The sequence below is a fragment of the Lacerta agilis genome, chromosome 6 (genome assembly GCF_009819535.1).
Source record: "Lacerta agilis isolate rLacAgi1 chromosome 6, rLacAgi1.pri, whole genome shotgun sequence".
NCBI classification, from domain to species: Eukaryota; Metazoa; Chordata; class Lepidosauria; order Squamata; family Lacertidae; genus Lacerta; species Lacerta agilis.
Genome location: NC_046317.1, coordinates 3265547 through 3288644, shown reverse-complemented (window position 1 = coordinate 3288644; position 23098 = coordinate 3265547). Strand labels below are relative to the sequence as shown.

The 23098-nt window shown below is 45.7% G+C and overlaps 2 protein-coding genes across 3 annotated transcripts; one reads left to right on the top strand and one right to left on the bottom strand.

Moving 5' to 3' along the window:
- Positions 1 to 11196: 11196 nt before the first annotated feature.
- On the top strand, positions 11197 to 14733 carry MRPS14 (mitochondrial ribosomal protein S14). Its single transcript, XM_033151256.1, has 3 exons — positions 11197 to 11298; positions 12280 to 12438; positions 14511 to 14733. Exons 1-3 carry the CDS (start codon positions 11257 to 11259, stop codon positions 14691 to 14693), a joined length of 384 nt encoding a protein of 127 aa, XP_033007147.1. The 5' UTR covers positions 11197 to 11256; the 3' UTR covers positions 14694 to 14733.
- Positions 14734 to 14936: 203 nt separating this feature from the next.
- On the bottom strand, positions 14937 to 22178 carry CACYBP (calcyclin binding protein). Of its 2 annotated transcripts, XM_033151255.1 has the most exons (6): positions 22123 to 22178; positions 20905 to 21100; positions 20339 to 20435; positions 19072 to 19171; positions 17593 to 17687; positions 14937 to 16019 (listed from the first exon to the last, which is right to left on the bottom strand). In XM_033151255.1, the coding sequence occupies exons 1-6, from the start codon at positions 22129 to 22131 to the stop codon at positions 15860 to 15862; spliced, it is 657 nt and encodes a 218-aa protein (XP_033007146.1). In that variant the 5' UTR covers positions 22132 to 22178; the 3' UTR covers positions 14937 to 15859. The 2 variants fall into 2 exon arrangements, with proteins under 2 accessions (XP_033007146.1, XP_033007145.1); XM_033151254.1 differs by lacking the exon at positions 22123 to 22178 and having other exon boundaries at positions 20905 to 21115.
- Between the last annotated feature and the right edge of the window lie 920 nt (positions 22179 to 23098).

The window sequence follows — 23098 nt, the reverse complement described above, 5'->3', positions numbered from 1 at the left end:
CTTAGTGGAGCTGGTATAGCTCAGTCGGTGGAGCAGGAGACTCTTAATCTCAGGGTCGTGAGTTCCAGCATGGCACTGAGCAAAATATTCCTGCATTGCAGGGGGTTGGACAAGACGACCATCTTGGTCCTTTTCAGCTCTGTTTCCATGACTTACAAAAGATAGATTGGTGGTAGTGGACAAAGAGCAGCCAACTCTTTATCCATTTTCTAAAGTTGTTCAGTTGCTGCAGAACATAAATGAAGATAGCAAATGGAATGAGTGAGCCGGGGCAGGGGAGGAGCAGGCAGTTCACTGCACAAGTAAACATATGTGTTATGTGTTGAAAAGACGGGTAATCGAAGGTGAAAATTGCAGAGTCTAACAAGCTGGACCAAGGGGTTGCCACTATATTTTTTTTGTGTGGAGGGTGGAGGAGTGTTCAATCACATACCAGCATATTCAGGTTGCACCTAGTCCTGCAGAACAACCCCATTTCCCCCCAAATGGACTTCTTGTGAAAAGAAAAGTTAAAAGAAAATGCACTGGAAAATGTGGGGTGGTGTTTTGTTGCCTCATCATCTAACCTCTCTGCAAACAAATCACAGGGAGTGTAGATTTGCAGCCAAAGTTTGAGTAAAGGTAAAGGGTAAAGGTACCCCTGACCATTAGGTCCAGTCGCAGACGACTCTGGCGTTGCGGTGCTCATCTCGTTTACTGGCCGAGGGAGCTGGCGTTTAGCTTCCGGGTCATGTGGCCAGCATGACTAAGCCACTTCTGGTGAACCAGAGCAGCGCATGGAAACACCGTTTACCTTCCCGCCGGAGCGGTACCTATTTATCTACTTGCACTTTGACGTGCTTTCGAACTGCTAGCTTGGCAGGAGCTTGGACCAAGCAACGGGAGCTCACCCCATAACAGGGATTCGAACCGCTGACCTTCTGATCGGCAAGCCCTAGGCTCAGTGGTCACCTGCGTCCCTCAAAGTTTGAGTAGCACAGAGGTAATGTTGTGATGTTGGACTGAAGGAAGACTTTTATCCGTAATAATAATTGGAGAACCTCTTTTGAACTTCTTGTCTTGAAAGAAAAATGAATGAACTTGAGATGCCTTGATTGAAGACTGGAAAAACATTGCTTAGTAGAAGGAGGAACATCTGGATTCGCATTCCGAATCAACCCTGGTGATCAGTGGGGTGACAGATGTCACAGCCAGATCACCCTTGCATCCAGCTGGATAATACCCTAGACTGAACATTTGACTGTTTTGAAGAACTCTTGCGTATATAATTGACAGATGGATAGCTGGAAGTCCTTTTTACTTATTTCTCTTTTTAAATTTTATTCCCTCTATTTCCTTTAATATTCTTTATCTCTTTGTTCTCTTTCCTTTTTCCTTCCTTTTTTTCTGCTTAGTTTTTGTTTTTGCTCTGCTCCGTTTATCTGTGGTCCTCTATTCAGGGTTCATGAGGGGTTAACATGCAATTGAAGGAGATGGGTAGTCCATGTGTGATCCTGTGTGAGAAACAGGAAGGGAAGATCTCCCAGGGTGGAAGGATGGAAGAAAGGGGAGCTCCCAGGTGACAGCAGAGAGGGTTCGCCCTTCTTTGTGTGTGGCAAGTTAAGATTTATCTGTGAAAGAGGGCTTAGTATTTTTATTGCTTTTTAGTGTAATGTACAGTACTATGAAAGGTCTTGAAGGGGCGCGGGTGGCGTTGTGGTCTAAACCACAGAGCCTAGGGCTTGCCTATCAGAAGGTTGGCAGTTCGAATCCCTGTGACGGGGTGAGCTCCCATTGCTTGGTCCCAGCTCCTGCCCACCTAGCAGTTCGAAAGCACATCAAGTGCAAGTAGATAAATAGGTACCGCTCCAGTGGGAAGGTAAATGGCGTTTCCATGCACTGCTCTGGTTTCGCCAGAAGCGGCTTGGTTATATTGGCCACATGACCCGGGAAAACTGTCTGTGGACAAACGCTAAAAACCCACAATGATTTCACTGTGCACACAAGGTGTGTATGAAAGTGACTGTGAGTTACAAGAGATGCTAGCTCTTTCTCCCTGCCTCTAGCATAGGAGACGAACTCCTAGGGACCAAGGTCCCTTCAGCTCCCCCAATAAAACATTTGAGGGGCCCTGACTTCCCTCAAAGTTGATGGGCATTGCCATTCAAATGGTGTGTGTGCATCATGTCATGTGATTGATTACACAGGACGGGGTTTACCTGGTTCCCCCCCATCTAATATTTTATTCAAGTTGGCACCCCTGATCTATAGGCCTTCACAGCACAATCCTACGCATGCTTGCTAAAAGGGGGGTTCGGCTGAGTCCCGAGCCTTACTCCCTGTAATAAGAAAAATCTGCCCTTATTCCCTTATGGGGTACACAAGAGCGCTTGCAAAGTCCTTTGCAGGTTCTCCGTTGGTAGGAGTAAAAAACACAAGGCCAACCAGAGAAGATTGAGAAGCAAAGCAGCTAGTAAGCTTGATCTTTACTGAAGCTGTTGCAACAGCGGTGATTTTCAGGGGAAAAGACCCAGAACAATGCAGGCATGCTCTTATAAAGACATTTCAAAATCCCTCCTGGAGTCTAGCCCACCCCCAGAAACAGCATCCAATCACAGAAGAGGTTATCCCAAGACCACCACCACCCCAGATACATCAGAGCTACATCACAAATTGGGGGGGGGGGGGAGGTCAGAGGAGGTAACTTGGGAATTTTCCACACCTGTGCCATCTCTCCTTGACCCCTCCCAGACACACATTTCTGCAAAGCAAAAGGTTTCCTCCCTGGCTGGTAGGGCTAATGGCTGTTCCTTTGTGAGGGATGTTATAAGAATTACGAGGGGGGGGAGGCGATGCCAGGGCATGTCCAGTTTTACCATTTCAGGCATGAACAGAGAGGGGTAACTGGACTGGATATGATGCCCAATTCTCCAGTTCCCAGAATCCTCCTCTTCGACGCCATGATCCACTGGCACAGCTTTCAAACATCTTCCTCTTCATTCCACTTGCAAATCACCCCTCAGGAATTTATCACCCTAACTCCTTTGATGAGCTAGCAGCTATTGTCTCGCATAGGAGGGGGGAAGAAAACTCATCTCAAAATGACAGCTGTCAGACTCAAAAACCATAATATTATTGTAAATATCCCTTGCCCTGCTGAGTGATACTGGAGTTATATTTTGTTCTCTTAATTGCTTTATTGATACACTGATGCTCTCTATTTGAAACAATGTATAACGCTACAAAATTTCCCCTTCCGAGTGTAACCAATGTTTATGTCAGACCTCCCTTTCTGAATCTCTTTTCTATTTAGCTGATACTGTAACCTTAATGCTATAACCCAAATACGTTAGAATTGTTTTGCTATATTTGACAGATGTTTTAAGAGTGTAATTTTTATAACCATGTTAGATTTCTCTTCTGTAATAAGGGAATTATATTGTTTGAAACCTACCACTCCCATACCACGGTGGCACCTAGTGTGTCTGCTTAGATAGGACACAATTACACATGGACAGTGACAGTTTATTCATCAATGAAGAAAAACATCCTGAACATGAATTTCACACCCACCCATATTGGAAGCCATTGCCGGAAAGGTGTGAGAACTCCAGACAGTCGCTAATCGCTCCACCATTTCAAAGGTCCGCTCCAGAAAGGAAGATAAGGGGAAGAACATTTGACACCCCTCCACATGAAAAGGACACCCATTATTTCCATGAACTATCCAATTTCCGTGTAAGACCCTTGTTTTTCACACCTTCCAGCCACCATTGGATTGTATGGGAATAGGAGGGTATAAATATTAAGGGTTTCCCATTTATCGGGGCCCTTTTCCTTTTTCTTAGAAGGCAGGGACCCTACAGCTGTAGTTTTTTTTCTGTGTCTAAATAAAGGATCAGTATTGTTTTGCCTGATCAACTTGTTGGTCTCTGTCATTTTCCCGACCGGAGCTTTGAACCTAGAATCAACTATTGAGTCTCCGTATCGCCACAGACTTCCATATGAAGCAGTGGCATTTCAGGTAATTCTTATAACAGGGAAATGGCCCATCCTCAGGCAGAGACTTCTCACCCCCTCCCTGCAGATGAAAACACCTGGCCAGTTAGGAGTCAAAATGGAGTGAGGCAGACCAACACGGCTACCCACCTGTAACTGGAGTGAGGCTTGTCTTTCTGTGCTGTTTTCAGACATGTGGCCTTATTTGTTTGGTAAATTAGTAACAATTATATATATGTGCAATTCTTGAAATTCTTACAACATCCCAATGCAGAAAGGCAGACAGAGCCCTGGATTACTCAGTAGAACATACACATGGGGAAAAACATAACTTCACTAGACTCCCTTACACCCCACTTCACATTCTTCCCCCATTTTTCTCTTCTTTTTATTACCTATTTATTTTGAATTCCTTAGGGGGGGCAACCTAATCTTTTGACTGCTTTAGGGCCTCTAAAGCCGTGGGTAGAGATGAAAGGAAGAAGTAAAATACTAAGGGCTGTCTATTTTAGGGAAAGGGCAAGGGAAGGGGGTGTTCCTACAAGTTTCAGTCAGAGCTGTCAAGTATCCCGTATTGGCCGGGATTCTCCCGTTTTTATACGCGTTTCCCGCTTTTATCCCGGATGAATCAAAATCCCGTATTTTCCCGGGTTGTGGGCGGGGCGCGGCACGCTGGCCAGGCCCTTGGGCGTTCCCGCCCAGCAGAGCTGGCCCCTTCTCAGCGCACAAACTCTTCTTGCCGGGCCTGGGGAAACAAAAGGGTGCGCGGCGAGGCTCGCTGGGATGGAGGGCAGAGCGCGCGACGGCTGGCTAGCCGCTCCTCTTCCTCACCCTTGGAGGAGGGCCGGTGGGGCGAGACCAAGCAGCAAAAAAAGCCCCAGTGAAGGAGAGCGCCTTGGATTCCCTCCGTTCCCGGGCCCGCGCTGCAGGCGGGTGTGTTTGTGGAGGGTGCGGGGCCAGCGGCTAGGGCGGGGGCAGCCCCCTTTTGCTCGTGCGTCAGCGCACCCCCACCAGCCCGCCCACTGGGAAAGGTGCCTCTTTCTGCAACAGGGAGAGCGAACGACCCTTGGCGCAAAAGCGGAGGCCGGGCACGCACTCACGCGCCCTCACACAAATAATGGCGTCTCTCTCTCTCTGTGCAGCCAGCGGGGGTGAGGGTGGGGGGACGCAAAGCGCCACTTGCTGCTGAGGCGCCTCGCGCTCGCCCTCCCGCGCTATCCAAGCGGCCACCGCCGTGGCGGAAAAGCAATGCGGCGTCCCCAGCGCTCGCCCACTTCGCGCGGCAGGAGTTGCTCAGCCTCCTCCTTGCTTGTTGTTCTGCAGCCCGTGCAGGGGGCAGGAGGCGAACTCCCGGTCTCGCCGGGCAACGACTCCCCGGCGCTTTCAGAGCGCCTCTTCCTCCAGCGCTGCGCCGAGCCCCAGCACGGGAACCGGGACTAGAGGGACCCGGACTCCGCCCCGCCGCCTCTCGGCTCCTCGCTGTGGCGGCTGGCGGCGAGCGCACGCGGGGAAACGCCGCGCCGGGTCTCGGGCGGAGTAGCAGCAACCAACCGCCCGCAGGCTGAGCCAGCCCCGTTTGGAGGCCGCCAATGAAGGCTGAGATGAGGCGGGGAGGAGGAGGAACTGAGCACGTGTGTTTAGGCCTGTGTGTGAATTGCCGGCGTGGCGGAGGAGGAATCGCAGAAGGGTCATTTAGTCCAACCCGCTGCAATGCAGGAACGACACCAGTTTAGTTGCGACGGCCGAGGTGCGTTCTAGCTGCTCCGCCCACTTTTGCTTCTGGCTCCGCCCACCACTGCCACGTGACTGTCAGGTGAGGCTGCTGATCCCTTATTTTCAGATCCGAAAGTTGACAGCTATGGTTTCAGTGGGACCCAAAGGTGTGGGTTGTGGTTCTGCATAGGGGTTCTAGCTTCCGCTAGCAGCGACTGACAAGTTGGCCCATTTCAGTTTCCATCCATTTCTCATTTCCCCGGTCTTAGGTTTGATCCTCCACATTTCTGCAGTACTTTGGATTTGCATAAGGACTCCTTTTTTAAAAATACAATGTTGCATGCAATTTTCGTAATGTTCCCATTTATGCAATCAACTTTCCATAATGCATGCTTGGATGTTCTGTTTGTACGCAGCGGACTCAGAGACTGCCTCAGCACCTCATACACACACACTGCTTCCATGGAGGCAGGAATGGGCTCAGGAGATGATTGCGGATCTCCTTTCTACTCGCCACCCCTCAACAAGGTATCGAAGGCAATTCAGCCTCAGGTTCCCCCCCCCCCCGAGTCTCCTGCAAATGGGAGAGATGCCGCCATTGCCACAGACTGGAACAAGAAGCCCACTCCGCTACTGTTAGTGAGTGAAGCAAGCAGGGGCATAAGCCCGGAATTGTAATATAATTACAGTATTGGATCAGCACAGCTACCCAGATTATTGGACTCTCCTTGTTGGCATGGCTATATGACAGCTGTCATGATGAGATTCTGCCCTTCAAAATATACTGTACTACAGCACCAGTGGTTATAGCGACAGTTCAAATCAAACTGATAATGGCTACAGTTTAATATGCAGAAGCACATATAAGCATATTCAGGATGGAACATAGAAAGGAGGAAGAATATGCCTCTTTTAGAAAGGATTCCCTCATAAACAAAACAAGTGGGACTTGCTGCTCCAAAATGTTTCAACATGGAATGCTTCTTTTCTGGATTTCAGACTCTTGGGGCTTATCCAGTTACCTTCCTCTGCCTTTTGCAGGCAGAGTCCATGCTTACCCTGCAATCCGCCGTTTGTTCCGATTGAGCTTTAAAGAGTGGATTTTTGCGCAGAAATCTCTGGGGCAAAAACCAGCAACAACAATGCTTAGTCAATGCTTTTAAGCATGGACTCTGCCTGGAAAGTGTGGGGCAAAAGGCAAGTGTGGATAAGCCCTCAATTCCATATACACACACCTCAGTTTTCTCACCACCTCTCCACAACACTCTATACACAGCTCAGTTCTCATTAGGCTACTTTTGGGGGAAGTCCCCTTGAAGCCTAGCCCCCCCCCAAAGATCTGTGTACTCTTGCAAACCTTGTGCATGTTCACAAACCCAAGTGTGATTATTTTTCCCTCTTGCGTGCTGTTTTGACTATCTAAGGACTGGGGCTCAGAGACTTGAGATCATCACTATCAGTAATGATGGAGCTGTGCCAGAGCTCTCCTTCGAGGCACTAGCATCCCCTGGTGTACATTTGTGTACCATCTCTGCCAAACCCATACACAAATTCAGCCAATTTGTGGCACAGCAGAAAAAGGGAAGATCTACTGCAAAATCAGAACTGCTTGCAAAATCTTCCAACCTTTCCATACTTCTTTGAGGGTGGGTGGGTAAGTAAGTGTGGTGTTTTGGATACTGCCTTCAGATATGCATTGGCAAAGGGGGGCTCAGTCTATGAGCAGCTCAGGCCAAGTTCTCACAAACACAAGCACGTCAAAGTGCAAGTAGATAAATAGGTACCACTCCAGCGGGAAGGTAAACAGCGTTTCCGTGCGCTGCTCTGGTTCACCAGAAGCGGCTTAGTCATGCCGGCCACTTGACCCGGAAAAACTCTGCGGACAAACGCCGGCTCCCTCGGCCACTAAAGCGAGATGAGCGCCGCAACCCCAGAGTCGGACACGACTGGACCTAATTGTCAGGGGTACCTTTACCTTTACCTTTATATAAGGGCTTGCACGCATGGCTCAGGGTCCTCCCTCATCTCTCCTGCGTGTGAGGGGATCACCCTGTTGCAACAGCTTTAATAAAGATCAGGCTTACGAGCTGCTTTGCTTCTCAATATTATCTGGTTGGCCTCTGTTATTCTCCTACAAAGGACTTACAAAGGACGCTATATGGGCTCTTGTGTCCCACCATCAACCTAACTATGAACCAATCTATGCAAGAAATACACTTTTTGGACACTACTATAAAAATACAGGATGGACACATAGACACCACCTTATACCGTAAACCAACTGACCGACAAACATATCTACATGCTTCTAGCTACCATCCCAAACATACCAAACAATCCATTGTATATAGCCAGGCCCTACGTTACAGCCGCATCTGTTCCAACTCTACAGACAGAGACTCTCACCTAAGAGATCTACAGCAAACCTTTTTAGAACTAAAATATCCACCTGATGAAGTTAAACAACAGATCGACAGAGCCAGACTGATACCCAGAGAGAACTTGCTGCAAGACAGACCCAAAAAAGAAAATAACAGAACACCACTAGTCATCACATACAGCTCCCAAGTTAAAACAGTACAACGCATCATCAGAGATCTACAACCTCTCCTAGACAATGACAGTTCTCTTTCTCAAGCTCTGGGAGGAAGACCCTTCATCGCATACAAACAGCCACCCAATCTCAAACAGCTCCTCACCCACAATAATACAAAAACAGGACTCAACATGGACACTGGTACCAGAGCCTGCAATAAACCCAGATGCCAACTTTGCTGCCACATAAACCCGGATAACACCATTACTGGTCCCAACAACATCAAACACACCATCTCAGGACTATTTAATTGCTCATCTTCCAACATTGTGTATGCAATCAAATGCCAACAGTGCCCTTCAGCTCTCTATATTGGACAAACAGGCCAAACCCTACGCCAAAGGATAAATGGACATAAATCTGATATCAGGAATCACAAGACAGAGAAACCAGTAGGAGAACACTTCAATCTCCCAGGACACTCTATAAAAGATCTCAAAGTAGCTGTCTTAATACAAAGAAATTTCAGAAATAGACTGGAAAGAGAAGTGGCTGAATTGCAACTTATCACCAAACTTAAAACCATGGAGAAACCTGGTCTGAACAAAGACATTGGATTCTTATCTCATTATACATAACAAAGCCATCTTTAGCCATCTCACCCCTTGCCTTTCCCTGCAAGACTAATTGCAGCCGTTTAGAGTCGTCAACAGGTTTTCCACACTTATCAGCCTATCACCCATTCCCACCACCCTTCTGAGTAATACCCCTCCCCACTCCCCCACTATATTTAAGGATCTGGTGACTTCTGTTTCAGTGTATCTGAAGAAGTGTGCATGCACACGAAAGCTCATACCAGGAACAAACTCAGTTGGTCTCTAAGGTGCTACTAGAAAGAATTTTCGATTTTGTTTTAACCTGAGGTTGAAACACTGTCAAGGTGGATCTTTGCGACAGGCGATGAAAGGTTTGGGGGGGGGGGTTTACATTAACTTTTACTGCAGGGTGAAGTTTTAGAATAATTTGCAGAGTAAGTTCTTGTGGTCTTTTCCTGCATATGTTGTAAAGGAAACTGTAGCCATTTCTACATTTGGGTGCCCTTTGCATTTAATATACTGCTTGTGTGGTTTTATTAATTGGGTAGGTGTATCTGAATACAAATGAAAAATAAGAACTTGAGAACACCAGAGAGGGTAAACAGAAATTTTTACATTCAGAGGCTGAGTCGTGGGACTGTCCTGAATACAACCTTGAGCACAAGCAATATTATGCTGGCCAAACGGCTTTGTGAAAGTGGGCTCATATTTGAGTATCGGAACAAGCAGAATATTACAAGCCCATGGGACGAGGAGGAAATGATCATGATATGATGTAGAACAGGGGTCAACAACGTTTTCCAGCTGTGGGCCGGTCCACCGTCCCTCAGACCATGTGGTGGGCTATATTTTTTTGGGGGGGGTGAACGAATTCCTATGCCCCACAAATAATCCAGAGATGCCTTTTAAATAAAAGCACACATTCTACTCATGTAAAAACACGCTGATTCCCAGACTGTCCGTGGGCTGGATTGAGAAGGCGATTGGGCCACATCCAGCTCACGGGCCTTAGGTTGCCTTATCCCTGATGCAGAACCTTAGCCATTTAGGACTGCCTTCCTTTTGTATTTTGCCTTTTTAGACTAAGCCCGAGGGCAGAGACTGTCTGCATACACATTTTCAAAGCACATGACTTGCCCCAAAGAATCCTGGAAACTGTAGTTTACCCCTCACAGAGCTACAATTCTTATCAACCATAACAAACTGCAGTTCCCAGGATTTTGGGTAGGGGGAGAGAAATGTTCTTTAAACATATGGTGTGTACACAGCTGTTGTCTTATTTGTACACACCTGCTAGCTTCTCTGGGGTCCCTTTTCGGCTCAGTATTGTGCTGAATGTATTTGAATTCATTTCCAACCTGCCTTCCCCCTACAAAAAGAAACCATTTCGTGAAGTTCAGAGATCCGTAAATAAAGGGGTTTATAAGGGGTTGGGCATTCATGAGGGGAAGTGTCATGGCTCACTGGTAGAGCATCTGATTTCTGTGCAGAAGGTCTCTGCTTCAATATCAGCTGTCTCTGCAGATGTTTCCTGCCGGAAGCCCTGGAAAGCTGCTGCCTATCAGTGCAGGCAATATTGCGTCCCAGTCAGGAATGGTTTGACACACACCACAGGTAGCGCTGATAGCCTGTTGCTGCAACATATTCTTGTAGTATGCAGCTGACAAACATGTGTATTAAGCTTTTGTGCACTACAAAAGGCACATTTACTTTTATTATTCACCTGCTGTCTTTTGTTTTCTATTCAGTGAGATTTTTTAAAGTGTTCTTGTTTGGCTGACTTTGCAAGATAATAGTTCCAAAATTTGATAAGCTGCTAGCACATTTGCAAAGCTAAGCAAGGTCTGGTATTGTTTCAAACCGGATGAGGTGCTCTGTGTTGAGATTCCTGCATTGGACGAGATGACCCTTGGGGTTCCCTTGAATTCTGTTATTCTCTATATTAATTTTTAAATTATATTTCATAACTGTCACCAATTTCAAATTTCTTATACATTTCTCTTGGGATATGGCTTCCCGCCTTTCTTTCCATGCTGCTTTTGTACACACCCCCTTTTAGCATATTGCATATCACATATTTCACCTAATACAGATTTCTCTATTATATCTCTTATTTGTTCTCCGCTTTATCTGAACCTCCCGCAGTCTCTCCTTCAACTGCGAGCGTACGTCTCCTGAAACATCTCTATGTCCCACTATGCGCAGTTAGCTCCGCCTAACTACTGGCGACGCATGCGCATTCTGCTGCAACGCCGTTGGAGGGAGGGCAGTATGGTGGGGGTCGGGGGCCAAGGTGGCGGCGGCGGCCGCGCGCTTCTCAACCACACCGCAGTGTATTTATACTTCAGTAGCTCCGCCTAACTGCTGGCAACGCATGCGCAGCTTCCCGCCGCGCCGCCGTTGGCGAGCAGCATTGTGGGGCCGCGGCGCAAGATGGCGGCGGTCGCGGCGGTGCTGCAGGCGGCGTCTCGTCAGGTGAGAGTCGCGGTCGCGGGTGTTTTCTCCTGGAGCGCCGCCCTTCCCCCCCCCCCGCGCCGGGATGGCCATGGTTGCGTGTTGTCAAGTTTCAGCCCCGCCTCCGTGCAAACGGGTTGGTTTGTGCGCCGCCTTTCTCCCGAGGGGGGGGGGGGCTCGAGGCGGCTGACAGATTGGAAACGTAGAAAAGGCGGTAATTAGAAAACACAGAGTTTGGCGCCATGAGTCCCGACCTTTCACCTGCCCCCGGCCCTCCGGATCCCCTGATCGCCGCCCCACTTTTTGCCCTGCGCTCAGCTGCGCGTGGCCGGCCCTGGGGAGAAGAAACACGCCTTGGTTTTGTGCCTGTGCTGGGGGTGGTGTGTGTGTGTGTGAAGAGGACACGAGCGTCTCATTTCGCTTGGATAGGTGTCAGCTGCTGTGTTTCAGGTTGGTGGAGGTTGGCCTTGGGGGACAGGAAGCCGGGATTTCGTCCCGTGAGTTACTGGGCCCCAAACAGAAGCCCACACTAAAGTCTATTCACCCCTCCCCAATAAATTCAGGAATGCAAATAGCCTTTTGCCTGATTACCTGTAGGAAGTATCGTAGTGCCTCCTGCTATCCAGGCGTTTATTCCCTGTGAGTCGCCCCATCAGGTTGCTACAAATTACAAACAATTGTGTCTCCAGGTGGGTAGGCTAGTAAATTATTTGTGGGCTCACAAATAACCTTTCCCTCCCAAGACTAAATCTGGAAAAAACGTTTGTCGGCATAATAAAAAAATTCCTTCCAGTAGCACCTTAAGAGACCAACTAAGTTTGTTATTGGTATGAGCTTTCGTGTGCATGCACACTTCTTCAGATACCGTTTTTGTCAGCAAATCAGATAAAAGTATAGATTTTTTTAAAGAACAGGTGCACTGTTGAGTATCTGGACGCTTGCATCTGATTATTTGCACAAAATGTACACTTTGACCCGGATTTATTTTTGTTATAATAATAGATCTTCCGCATACCATGTGTTGGACAAGTAAGGGGTTATTACGTTGACTGGAGGATGGTACGTGATGTTAAGAGAAGGAAGATGTCTTTTGAATATGCAGATGAGAGGCTGCGGCTGAATTCCCTTAGGAAAAACAAAATTTTGCCCAAAGAACTCCAGGTAAGATGAAAACACTCTGTTTTAAGATATTCTTGATTGTAGCAATGAACCAGGCCCATCTACATCACAGATTCAAAAATATATTTTATTTCAGTATGATATCTGCACTCCACAGGTTATGAACAGAATCATCTCCGGATTCATTTCCTACATTACATCAATTGCTTTTTACACACTTTTTTAGTCATTGGTTTATCCAATTTCTATTCTTTCCAGGAGCTAATAGTCCACTAAACAAATAATAGTATGGAAGCAGGTAGCCAGTTGTGTGCAGTTATAGTATTGCACTGAGGATCAGTTTGGAATGTAACCTACTGCTTGGGAATCCTGTAATTTTGTTTTAAGTTATTGTGTCTTTATTGTGGTGGGTTCCCTGAAGTGGAATCTATTATGCATTGAAAACCTTTCTCATGGTGTCCTTCAATTAAAAATTCCAGGCAGTTTTTTTTACTGGTTATTCTGTTCCGGACTGTATTCTTTCTTAAATTTTAAAGGCATCTTGAAAGCTCTTTTGTTTTCCATATGCTTTTAGAATTTAACTGTTGGTTGTTCTCCGTAGTGATTCAGTCCTTTTACAAAATTCCTTTTTCTTTTTTTAAATGTATTATTGTAGGTAGTGTTTTTGTTGAGTACCTGTGCACATGTGGTATTTGAATGCTCCAGGAACAAACTGCTAATTGTTAAAGAAAACAACACTGTTATAGTAATTTAAAGTCTTAACTAATTTATTACACTAGGGTTGCCCTGCCCTCCCCCATTCCTCACCCATAACTTCCTAGACCTTCCCCTTCCCACACCATGCAACTACTAAGATTGCTTTTCACCTTCCCATTTCTGAGGCTGCTTCTCTCTTCAGTTTTGCAACCCTTCTTTGCGCTCGTTTTTTACCTTCACCCCCATGTCCATGCTTCTTCCCTCTCCTTTTGTGCAAGCAGCCTTGCAAGGTTTACCAGCCATGGGCCAGATCAATCCCACGGAGATCGTCCATGGGCCGGATTGGTGCAGCGCGATGCCGGAAATCACGTCTGCACATGTCCGCGGTGCTGGAAATCACTTTTGCGCAGGCCCAGACACCAAATTTGCGCCTGTGCAGAAGCAATTTTGGCATTGGGACATGCACAGATGCGGCTTCTGCGCGTGCGCTGGTGCCATTTCCAGCACCACTTGGCGAGTTCCCGTGCTGCGTGGGTGGCTTGATTTGCAGGCGGCTCATGGGCCGGTAAAACGGTCTTTGTAGGTTGCATCTGGCCCATGGGCCAGAGGTTGCCGACTTCTGTCCTACACATTGCAACTATGCACCCTTTTCATCTTCTGCCCAAGTATGAAGCCACCACCCCTTTCATCTTCCACCCTATTCCTATGCCTCCTACTCCCTTTTTTCACAAACCCCCTTGCACCCCCAATTTCATCTTCACCCCCTTTCCCCCTCCATATTTCTTCCTTATTTTTTCTCCCTTGCAAAAAAATTAAGAAAATACGAGGATCGCTTGAAGGAGTATGTTTAGCCTGGAAAAGAGGAGACTGAGATAGCTATTTTCTAATATCTTAAGGGTTGTCACTTGGAAGTTGGAGCAAGCTTATTTTCTCCTGCTCTGGAGGGTAGGACTCGAGGTAATGGCTTCAAGTTACAAGAAAGATTCTAAGAGTTCAGCAGTGGAACAGATTCGAGACGCATGTTATTTTTGCGAGTGAGATTGCAGATTCCTAGTTGGGGGAATTAAAGCTTTGATTTGTCACAACCATAGTGGTTATAAAACTGCTGTTGCTGTCACATTTCCTTCCTGAGATGCTAGACTTTTAAGAGATCAAGACAGCGTCCTTGTGCATGATATATTCTACATGTGTCTCCCGATTTACACAGGGGTTACGTTCTGGACCTCTGTATGCATCAGTGAAACGTGCATAAATGGGGAGCACCTTAGAAAGTCCTAGTGGCTTGCGAGGAGACCCTGGTGTTCCCCATTTCCAGGTTCCAGCGGGTTGAATGCAAATAGATGGTGTGTAAATGGGGTGCTGCCTGTAGTAGCTCCAGAACTACTGATGGGTATTACCGCTGTTTTCATTTGTTCCAGGAAGTGGCTGATAAAGAGATTGCTGCCCTTCCCCGGGACAGCTGCCCAGTGAGGATCCGTAATCGATGTGTTCTGACATCCCGTCCACGAGGCGTAGTGTGGCGATGGAGGTTAAGCCGAATTGTCTTCCGCCATCTGGCTGACCATGCGCAGCTCTCCGGAGTACAGAGAGCAATGTGGTGAGCCACCACCGGCAAGGCTTTTCTTCAAAAAAGACAAAACTTGAGTTCTATTTCAACTCCTAGGATGAATTAAAGACAAGTTATATCACTTGCAGCATGTAAGGAATGGGGGGGAAATGACCTATTGGTAGAAGACCCTCAGCAGAAGGGGGGCAACCTTGTTTAATTTTGTCAAACCTTCCACACTTGCTCCTCTTGCATATTTAAAAATGACATGGAAAAATAAAGCAGTCCCACACTTGGATTTTGTTTGTCCTTTGCATTTAAGGTTTGATATACAACATTACATTGTTGCAGGGTGTAGAATGCTAGCAAATCTGAAAATATCACATAGACAGAGAATTCAGATACACTACATAGTTACTACATATATTTTCTTCCCGACTAGGCTGCTAAATGGATTGGTGCAGCTCTCACTGGTGCTAGATGGAGTGCATGGTCCAAAAACAACGGCTAGAAACATGAGGGTTTAAGTAAATATAGTTATCCTATATTTTGCAATTCCTGTTGGTGGGTCTAGGACCTCAATGTCCTGTTATTTTGACTATTGCAATAATTACGTTACAGCTTGTTCAGTCCATCACTGTCCTCACAGAATATCTCCACAAGGACAGATTGGCACAAATCCTCATCAGCACAGAGGAGGAAGCCAGAGTGAAACATCAATAGCCCTGTCCCCTGGAGCCTCCCAGCAATGTATTTTAATAGTCCTATTACATGCTAGTTAATTCACATGCTTCAGTAGTGCTCTCGAAATGGGCACCATCAATCTCTGCAGAAAAGTATATGAAGCTTTCTGTTTCCCTTGTCTGTACATGCAGATTACGGTTACCTGACCTGAAACCTATTTCCTCAATGGTTAAAAGTGAAAGTTTCTTATACAGAACTTGGGCAGGTGTGGGGTAATAAGTAGATGTTGATTTCAGACAATACACAGTTGCACTCAAACTAGCTTACTTATGTTTATCAATTTCACAAAAAGCACTTAAAGCTTTATGGAAAAAGGGCAACACATTTGAAGGAAAAGCTTTTCTGCATGCTTTATTTCCCATCTCCAACCTGAAATGTAAAACTTGTTTTTGCGCGGAAAATTACGTAAACAGCACACTTTCTCTGATCTCAGCACAAGCCCCATACAAAAGATGTACATTTAAGATGGGTATTTGTTCAAATATCTATTGGTAAATCATCTTTGACTTGCTTTTCTCGGCTCTCAACCCAGGCTTTGTTAATTGACCTCTTCATTTCATCATCGCCTTCAGCATACATCTTTTTCAGGAGATTCATCAACCCTTCACTCGGGTCCGAGGTGTCGTAAGCAGCTTTCCTAGAGCATACATACATACATACAGAAAATAATTACATCACCAGTTACACACAAAGTTTGGTATGCATTAAGATTTAAATGCAAGTAAACAGTAAAACAACAAGAGCTTCAATCCTAAACCTGTTTACCTGAAAGTTTTATTAAAAATCAGTGGAACATATACAGAGGGATTGTTAGGATTAGACTAAGGGTAACTGGCTGGGAGAGAGGAAGGCTAGATAACTTGGTTACTGTCTTGTTTCTCCCCAGTTCTGCTTACAAACCTCCCAACTCCCAAATATGAATTTGTGCCCCTTCTTACAATCAAAATACACATGTTAAAAGTACATACATTAGACCTCAGGGAATAAGAGGTGGGAACATGAAAAAAGTACAGACATTAAACCTGTCACTTGTGCTTACTATTCCTTCTGCATCATACCACACCTGCAGCCGCTCTGGTAAACTATCCATGTATCCCTCAAGAAGCTTGTTTTGTATATTGAGAACCATGGGTTTTGCTACAGGACAAATTAGTTCCTGAACATCTGACATTCAATGTAGTATCAATTCCAGAAAGTGACTTGGCCCTTTTATGCAGCAATAGAAACAACCAGCTTTTGCATATATTTAGTAGAATATTAAGTATTCGTGTTCTTGTAAGAACACAGGGCAGACTTCATTAAAAATACTGTGGCCTGTCTCAGGTATGAGTAGCAAGAACCACCAGAAGGAAAAAAAGGTTTCTGCAATAAATGTTACAAGCAAAGATTAAAAGCTCATCATGCTGCAGTTTAGAAATATACATGGAATTTTATTCCTTTATGAAAATGAGCAAGTTCTAAATAAGATGATCTGGCAGGGCTGACTTAGAGAGATGCCAGGGCCGTCTTAAGGAGATCGGCCGCTGAGGCGCAGCGATCCCTCTGGCGCCCCAGGCGTGCCGCCTCCCTCTCGCGCTTGCCGCCCCTCGGGAGGGGGGGTGGGCGAGCAGGGGATGAGGGACGTGGCGCTGGAGCGGCGCGGGGCTCTGCGCACCGTTCCAGTGCTACCGGGACGGGAGGCGAGTGCGGTCAGCCCCCATGCGTCCGGGGGAGAGCGTGGGCGGCGCAAGCACCCGGCCGTCCATGGGGATGGGGGGGGAGGCCGCCGGTGGGGCCGTGCAGCTCCCCCCCGCTTGCTGCGCTCAAAGACGGGGCTGTGCCGCTGACGCGCGAGCGCCCGCCCGCCCACCTGTCCATGGGGTCGGGTTGGGGAGGGGGCGCCCGGTATGCCTGCAGGCTCACGGGGGCGCCCCTGGGGGCCCGGCGCCCTGGTGCACCGCACCACCAGCCCAAATGGATGAGACGGCCCTGAGAGATGCCCACCAGGAATACTCAGCAGACAAAAGTGGCACAATTTGAGCCACTAATAATGGAACCTGGATTAGACTTTTGCCTCAAACACCACAACATTAACTCTCAGCATCAAACACCAGCTCAACTGGCAAATATTTTGCATGGATCAAGATCGCTTTGGGTTAACAAGCCTAATCGGCAAGTCCTTTTTTCTAGCAAACACAATGCAACACAACAAGAAATAGAGGTGCACTTACTCCTTCTCTTTAGACTCTTTTTCAACTTGTGTTAGGCAATCCCATTTTTCCTCTTGCTTTTTCCTACATAATATCAATATCATATCTGTTTTGATCTGCAAAAATAAGAAAAGCGCTACAAAAAGTGAAACAAGGTGGCAGAATTACCGAACAGGCTAAGCATCAATAACTTTATTTTTTAAAGTATTTAAAGAACGACAATTCAATTATGCGAGTTAAAAGCTGGAATATGGACAACAGGCAGCAACAACAAAAAAGGGGCAAAATTGGCAGGAGAGATGGCGTTGTATGAGCCATTTTCACTCCCATGTAAAGTATAAAATAGACTAATCCTGCGCAATACTTTTGCCAGCCAAAGCTACCCACTGAATTTGTTGTGAAACATTCAGAATGGGGCTTATGTTAGTATGTTTGTTGTCAGTAATTTGAGACAAGGTAATTGTTTTCACGAATCAGAACTTTTTTGCGTTAATTCTCTACACAAATCTCAGAATAAATGCTCCTCTTATATACAAGTGTTGTTTCTCTACTAGACAGGTCATATGATTGTAATTTGAAGGTTGCAAGATACGGTGGTACCTCGGGTTAAGAACTTAATTCGTTCCAGAGGTCTATTCTTAACCTGAAACGGTTCTGAGGCATACTTTCACTAATGGGGCCTCCTGCTAACGCTGCGCCACTGGCGTGCGATTTCCGTTCTTATCCTGGAGCAATGTTCTTAACCTGGAGCAACCACTTCCTGGTTAGCGGAGTCTGTAACCCGAAGCGTCTGTAACCTGAGGTACCACTGTTCTCTTGGGCACAGCAAAAATGTCTTTCAGCTGCACCCAAGAGAAAGAATCAATCCTTACCAAGTTCAATACTGCCTGCTAAAGCCTAAGAAACCATATTTAACATGAATTGGACTAGGCCCCTTGGATGGCATTGAACCAAGTGCTCTGCTAGTGCAGGGACTTGTGGCTGTGCAACGTAACTCCACTCCCTCTCCCAGAGGTTCCCACAGCTCTCCAGAGCAGATTTAGGGAGGGTGGAAACCATTGTGTTAATGGAAGCTCTTCTTTGGATACCATTCATTCTCCCCAACAGACTGGTTTCTTTGTGAAAGACTCTCTTGTTATGTCAAGTGGTACAGAGACTCCTTTGGGTAGTGAAAAGCAGGATATCAAATCCAAACTCTTCTTCTTCTTCTTCTTCACCCCAGATTTCTGACCTCAGGGACAAGTGGGCCTCTGAAATATGTGGCTGACTGTCCTCTATTCCCATTAATATTGAAAACAGAATGTAAATATATGGGCAGGAAGCCTATCAAGAAAAGGTATCTAAACATCTTGAAACCACAAGCTACAGAACTGATCGCTTACCCCCTGGCAAGTGCCTAATGACTAATCTGCAGCAGGTAGACTCAGGAAGCAGCCCTAAATTGTGGAAATCATAGGAATCTACAACAAAGTTAGCATGTACTTGAAAAGAAGCACTTACCTTCCATGAGCTGCTTTCCACAGAGATGGGTTTCAAAAGATTGTTGAATGTCATAGTGTAGTTCTTGTTATTCAGATTCTTCACCAGCAGATCAAATGATCTAGAAGGAAGAAAAGATTAATCATAAAGGCACAGCCATGATCTATCAAATTCAGAGAAAATTGACATGGAAAGGTAAAAAAATTAATTGCTCTGCACCTAAAACCTAGTATCACAAATCTAGAATCACATATAAGGCATAATTGAAGCAAAAGAGCTTGAAAGGAAAAACAACAATACTACAAAAATAATAGAAGTGGGTAAAAGTCAAGCCCAGAGATATTCACATTAAACTATAAGGAAATTAGTGTGTCTTTAAGACACAGTAAATAACGATTCGGTGACGCAATTGAGTTGTCTGGAGGCCAATAGACAAGTCCCATGAGGCAAACCAAACCAAAATAAATTGGGTGAGGGGGGAAAAGCACCCATCAGATCAAAGTGTCCCGCGATTAACCAGAGCTCAATCAACAGAAGCAATTATGGCAAGCAGAGAAGAGAAACCAAGTGGAGATGGAAGTAAGAAAAGCAGGGGGAAGTGGAAATGGAACTCAGAGGAGGAGCAAGGAGTTGGGGGCGAAATCTAAAGAAAAAAGGCACCAAACTGAGAGGTATAAATAATTATGAGAAAGCATATGGTACTTCAAAATCAAGAGCAGTAGCAACTATAATTTCAAAGAGATGCAGGTTTAGTATATTAAAGATGAAGAAAGATCCCGAGGGAAGATACATTATTATTCAGGGAACAATGGCAGGGAAAGAATATGTTATAATTAATATTTATGCTCCTAATGAAAATCTGGTGGAATTTTTTTCATAAAATGTTTAATGAAATGGAGGATTTGAATATATGGGCTGTATGATTATGGCAGGAGATTTCAATATGGTATTGACTGGATAAGTCAAATCCTATCCCAGAGGAAAGATGTAATAACATTACAGGATTAACTAAAATTATGAGAAGGAAAGATATGACAGATGTTTGGAGAGTGATGAGGGGAGAGAAGAAATTTTTGTTTCTTCTTAGCAATGCATAAGACCTATTCAAGGATCGATTAGATCTTCGTTTCAAAATATATTCAGATACATCAGTTTGCGAAGGAAATTTAATACTTTGGAAATATTTCACTAGCTTCTGAAACATCTTAATATGGGAACAAGCAACAAACAAAGCAAGAAATGATTCAAGACACAATCTGTACTTCCTGGCATGTAACGAAATACCCACCTTTCTGTGAAGTGCACCTTCACATTCTCAGCTGGGAGATGCTGAACTCCACTTAAAGTGATGTAGATTTTCAAAAATTTATCTGACTGATCCCAAGCTAAAGGGATTAAAAGAAAGCTGTATTTATTACATTCATGATCCCAAACTGCTCTCCCTAGGTGATGACTCCTGGAAATCTTAATGAGCAATTTCTTCATCTTCTAAGATTTTAGCAGGCACTGCCCACACCACTGCAAACAATTCTGGCAACCATAAGGGCTAGAAACATGTTTGTTTTTAATGTAAACTGGGGTTGCCAGGAAACAATTATGCATCAAGTAAGTTATTATGGTTTTTGTGTGCTCCTGTAGGATCACAAAAAATCCCTTGTTCATGACATAAGAAGTATATCAATCTCTGCACAATAACCGGTACTTTTCCATATATAATCCAACCTATGATTCATGGATTAAAAAATTATTTACACTGGCTGTGATGCTAAGCAGTTTACTAAGCAGTTTACAAGATGTTGATATTCTCTTGAATCTCTTTTATTAATTCAAAAGTTATGGGTGGATCACACCTACCATAATTGTTGATTTTCACTGTGTATCCTGTTGGAGGTGGTCTTTCTTCTTCGGATGTTTCTGCTTTTATTTTGATTGGTAGCTGGTTCTTGATTTCTCTTTCTATCTTATTCTTTTCTGCCAGCAAGACATCATGAATTCTTTTTCTTGATGCTTTTTTCAAAAGCTCTTTCACCTCATCTAAATCTTTATGTAGCTGGATGAAACACATAGAGCACACAAATCTGTAAGCTGCCTTGAATCCATACAGTACACATAAAAGCACAGAGTGCAGAATAGCAGACAGTTAAAGCCACAAAAAGCACATTAAGGAAATAACTGAATCAGGACATCTAAAGTATCACAAAATAGCGTACAAATTTTTGGCATTTCCACAAAAACTATCCAGCCTTGAGAAATTGCAAGCTTGCACATTATTTTGTCAAAACAAAATAAAAAATAAAAAAATCCTTCCAGTAGCACCTTAGAGACCAACGAAGTTTGTTCTTGGTATATATATTTCCTAATTAGTCATTGTAATAAAAATATATTTTGTTAAGAATGAGTATGGAAGTATGAGTATATGTATTGTATGTGTTTGTATTTTCGCAATATTTTTTTTTAAAAAAAGTTTGTTCTTGGTATGAGCACACTTCTTCAGATACACTTCTACATACCTGTAACTGGAACAAATGAATCGCTGTAAGAGCAAACTACAATCAAGCAATGTCGAGGTAACAGAATCCTAGAATTGGAAGCGACCCCGAGGGTCACCACGTCCAACCCCCTGGCAAATACACATTCCGTTGTGGTGATTGTAACTGAGTTTCTAAGCCCCCCCTGGTCTCTCCCGGGCTCCTGGCCCTCCCTGCCTTTTTCCCCAATGCACCACCACCTGCCGCCAACTGTAACAGAATTCCCCTTCTGTACTTGGGGAAGGCATCTGTGTCGTCGTTCTGACTATTTTGCCTTGCTTTGTCCTATTTTATTTCATCTCTTTCCTCTCCTTTCCCACCCCCCTCTTTTGTACCATTCTTAAAGGGGTCGTTTCTCCGCCCTCGCATTGGGTTCCTGCGCTCTGCACATGAGCAGGAGCCCCCTTCTTCCTCCCTCTCCGCCCCGTGAGCGGCCTCCGCCGATCCCCTCGGCAGCCTTCCAGAAAGGCGAGGGGCCCAACGGCCCTTCTTCCCTCGCTCGGCCCCAGAGCCGCCCGCAGCCCGCCGCGCGCCTCCGCCTCACCTCCTCCATGGCTGGAACAGGTGCCCGACGAGGCGGACTCGCGCACGCGCAACAAGCCGCCCAACGCTACGCCCCGCCCCGGAGGAGACGCAGAAGCGGCGACGCTTGGCGCGCCCAATCAAAACCGCGCCGGCTGCGCTTCTCTCATCGCCACGGCCCACCCCCACTCCCGAACTTTCTGACCTTAATCGTCACTGCTCTGCGCCCAGCCCAGCCAATAGTCGCAACGCGCCCATACAGGAAGCGGGAAAGAGAGAACTCTGGGATGGGGCCGTTTTATAAGCGGAGATGGAAACGGAAGAGGCGCGCCTCATTTTTCTGGATGCGTAGTTTCCGGGTTCAGTCTTGGAGAAGTGTAGTTTTTTTCTGCGAGGGCAAAAGCGAAGGCTGCGTGTTGAATTATAGACATATATAATTTATATATTCATTTATGTAATATAGATAGATAGATAGATTGCACTTATATCCCACCTCTTTCTCCAAGGGCCGCAAGGTGGCCTGCGTGGCTCTCCCGCCTTCCTCCTCCATAGAATCATAGAATTGTAGAGGTGGAATGGGCCCCTCAAGAGTCATCTAGTCCAACTCCCTGCGATATAGGAATCCCCACAACTCCTCTGTTGGGAGATCTGCCTGAGGCAGTGACTGTGACCCAAGGCCACTCCCAGTGAAGTTCGTGGGCAGAGAGGGAGGATTTGAACCCTGTTCTCTGCCAGGTCCTAGTGGAAACATTCTTAACCACGAGGTCTTTCAAAAATATTTTTCCCACCCCACCGCCCTATTTCAAATATTAAGTCCCCCCACAATTGCAAATACTGTCTGTTGTACCTCCCTATTTCAGAGGATGATAAGGAGCAGTGGTGGCTGAGGAAACACAAGAATATAAGGAGAGCCTGCTGGATCAGGCTAATGAGAGCCAGGCTGGATCAGTAGCTGCAGATGAGAAATCTGTAATTGCATTTAGCCCAGCATCCTGTTC

Bases quoted from the DNA above. Each gene is read 5' to 3' on its own strand.
- MRPS14 (XM_033151256.1), top strand. From the start codon at position 11,257: ATGGCGGCGGTCGCGGCGGTGCTGCAGGCGGCGTCTCGTCAG. The intron at 11,299-12,279 runs GTGAGAGTCGCG...TTATAATAATAG, and splicing joins TGCAGGCGGCGTCTCGTCAG to ATCTTCCGCATACCATGTGT. The intron at 12,439-14,510 runs GTAAGATGAAAA...CATTTGTTCCAG, and splicing joins TTTTGCCCAAAGAACTCCAG to GAAGTGGCTGATAAAGAGAT.
- CACYBP (XM_033151254.1), bottom strand. From the start codon at position 21,115: ATGTGTTTCATCCAGCTACATAAAGATTTAGATGAGGTGAAAGAGCTT. The intron at 20,436-20,904 runs GTAGGTGTGATC...TAATCCCTTTAG, and splicing joins AGTGAAAATCAACAATTATG to CTTGGGATCAGTCAGATAAA. The intron at 17,688-19,071 runs GTAAGTGCTTCT...TTATTTTTGCAG, and splicing joins TGGAAAGCAGCTCATGGAAG to ATCAAAACAGATATGATATT.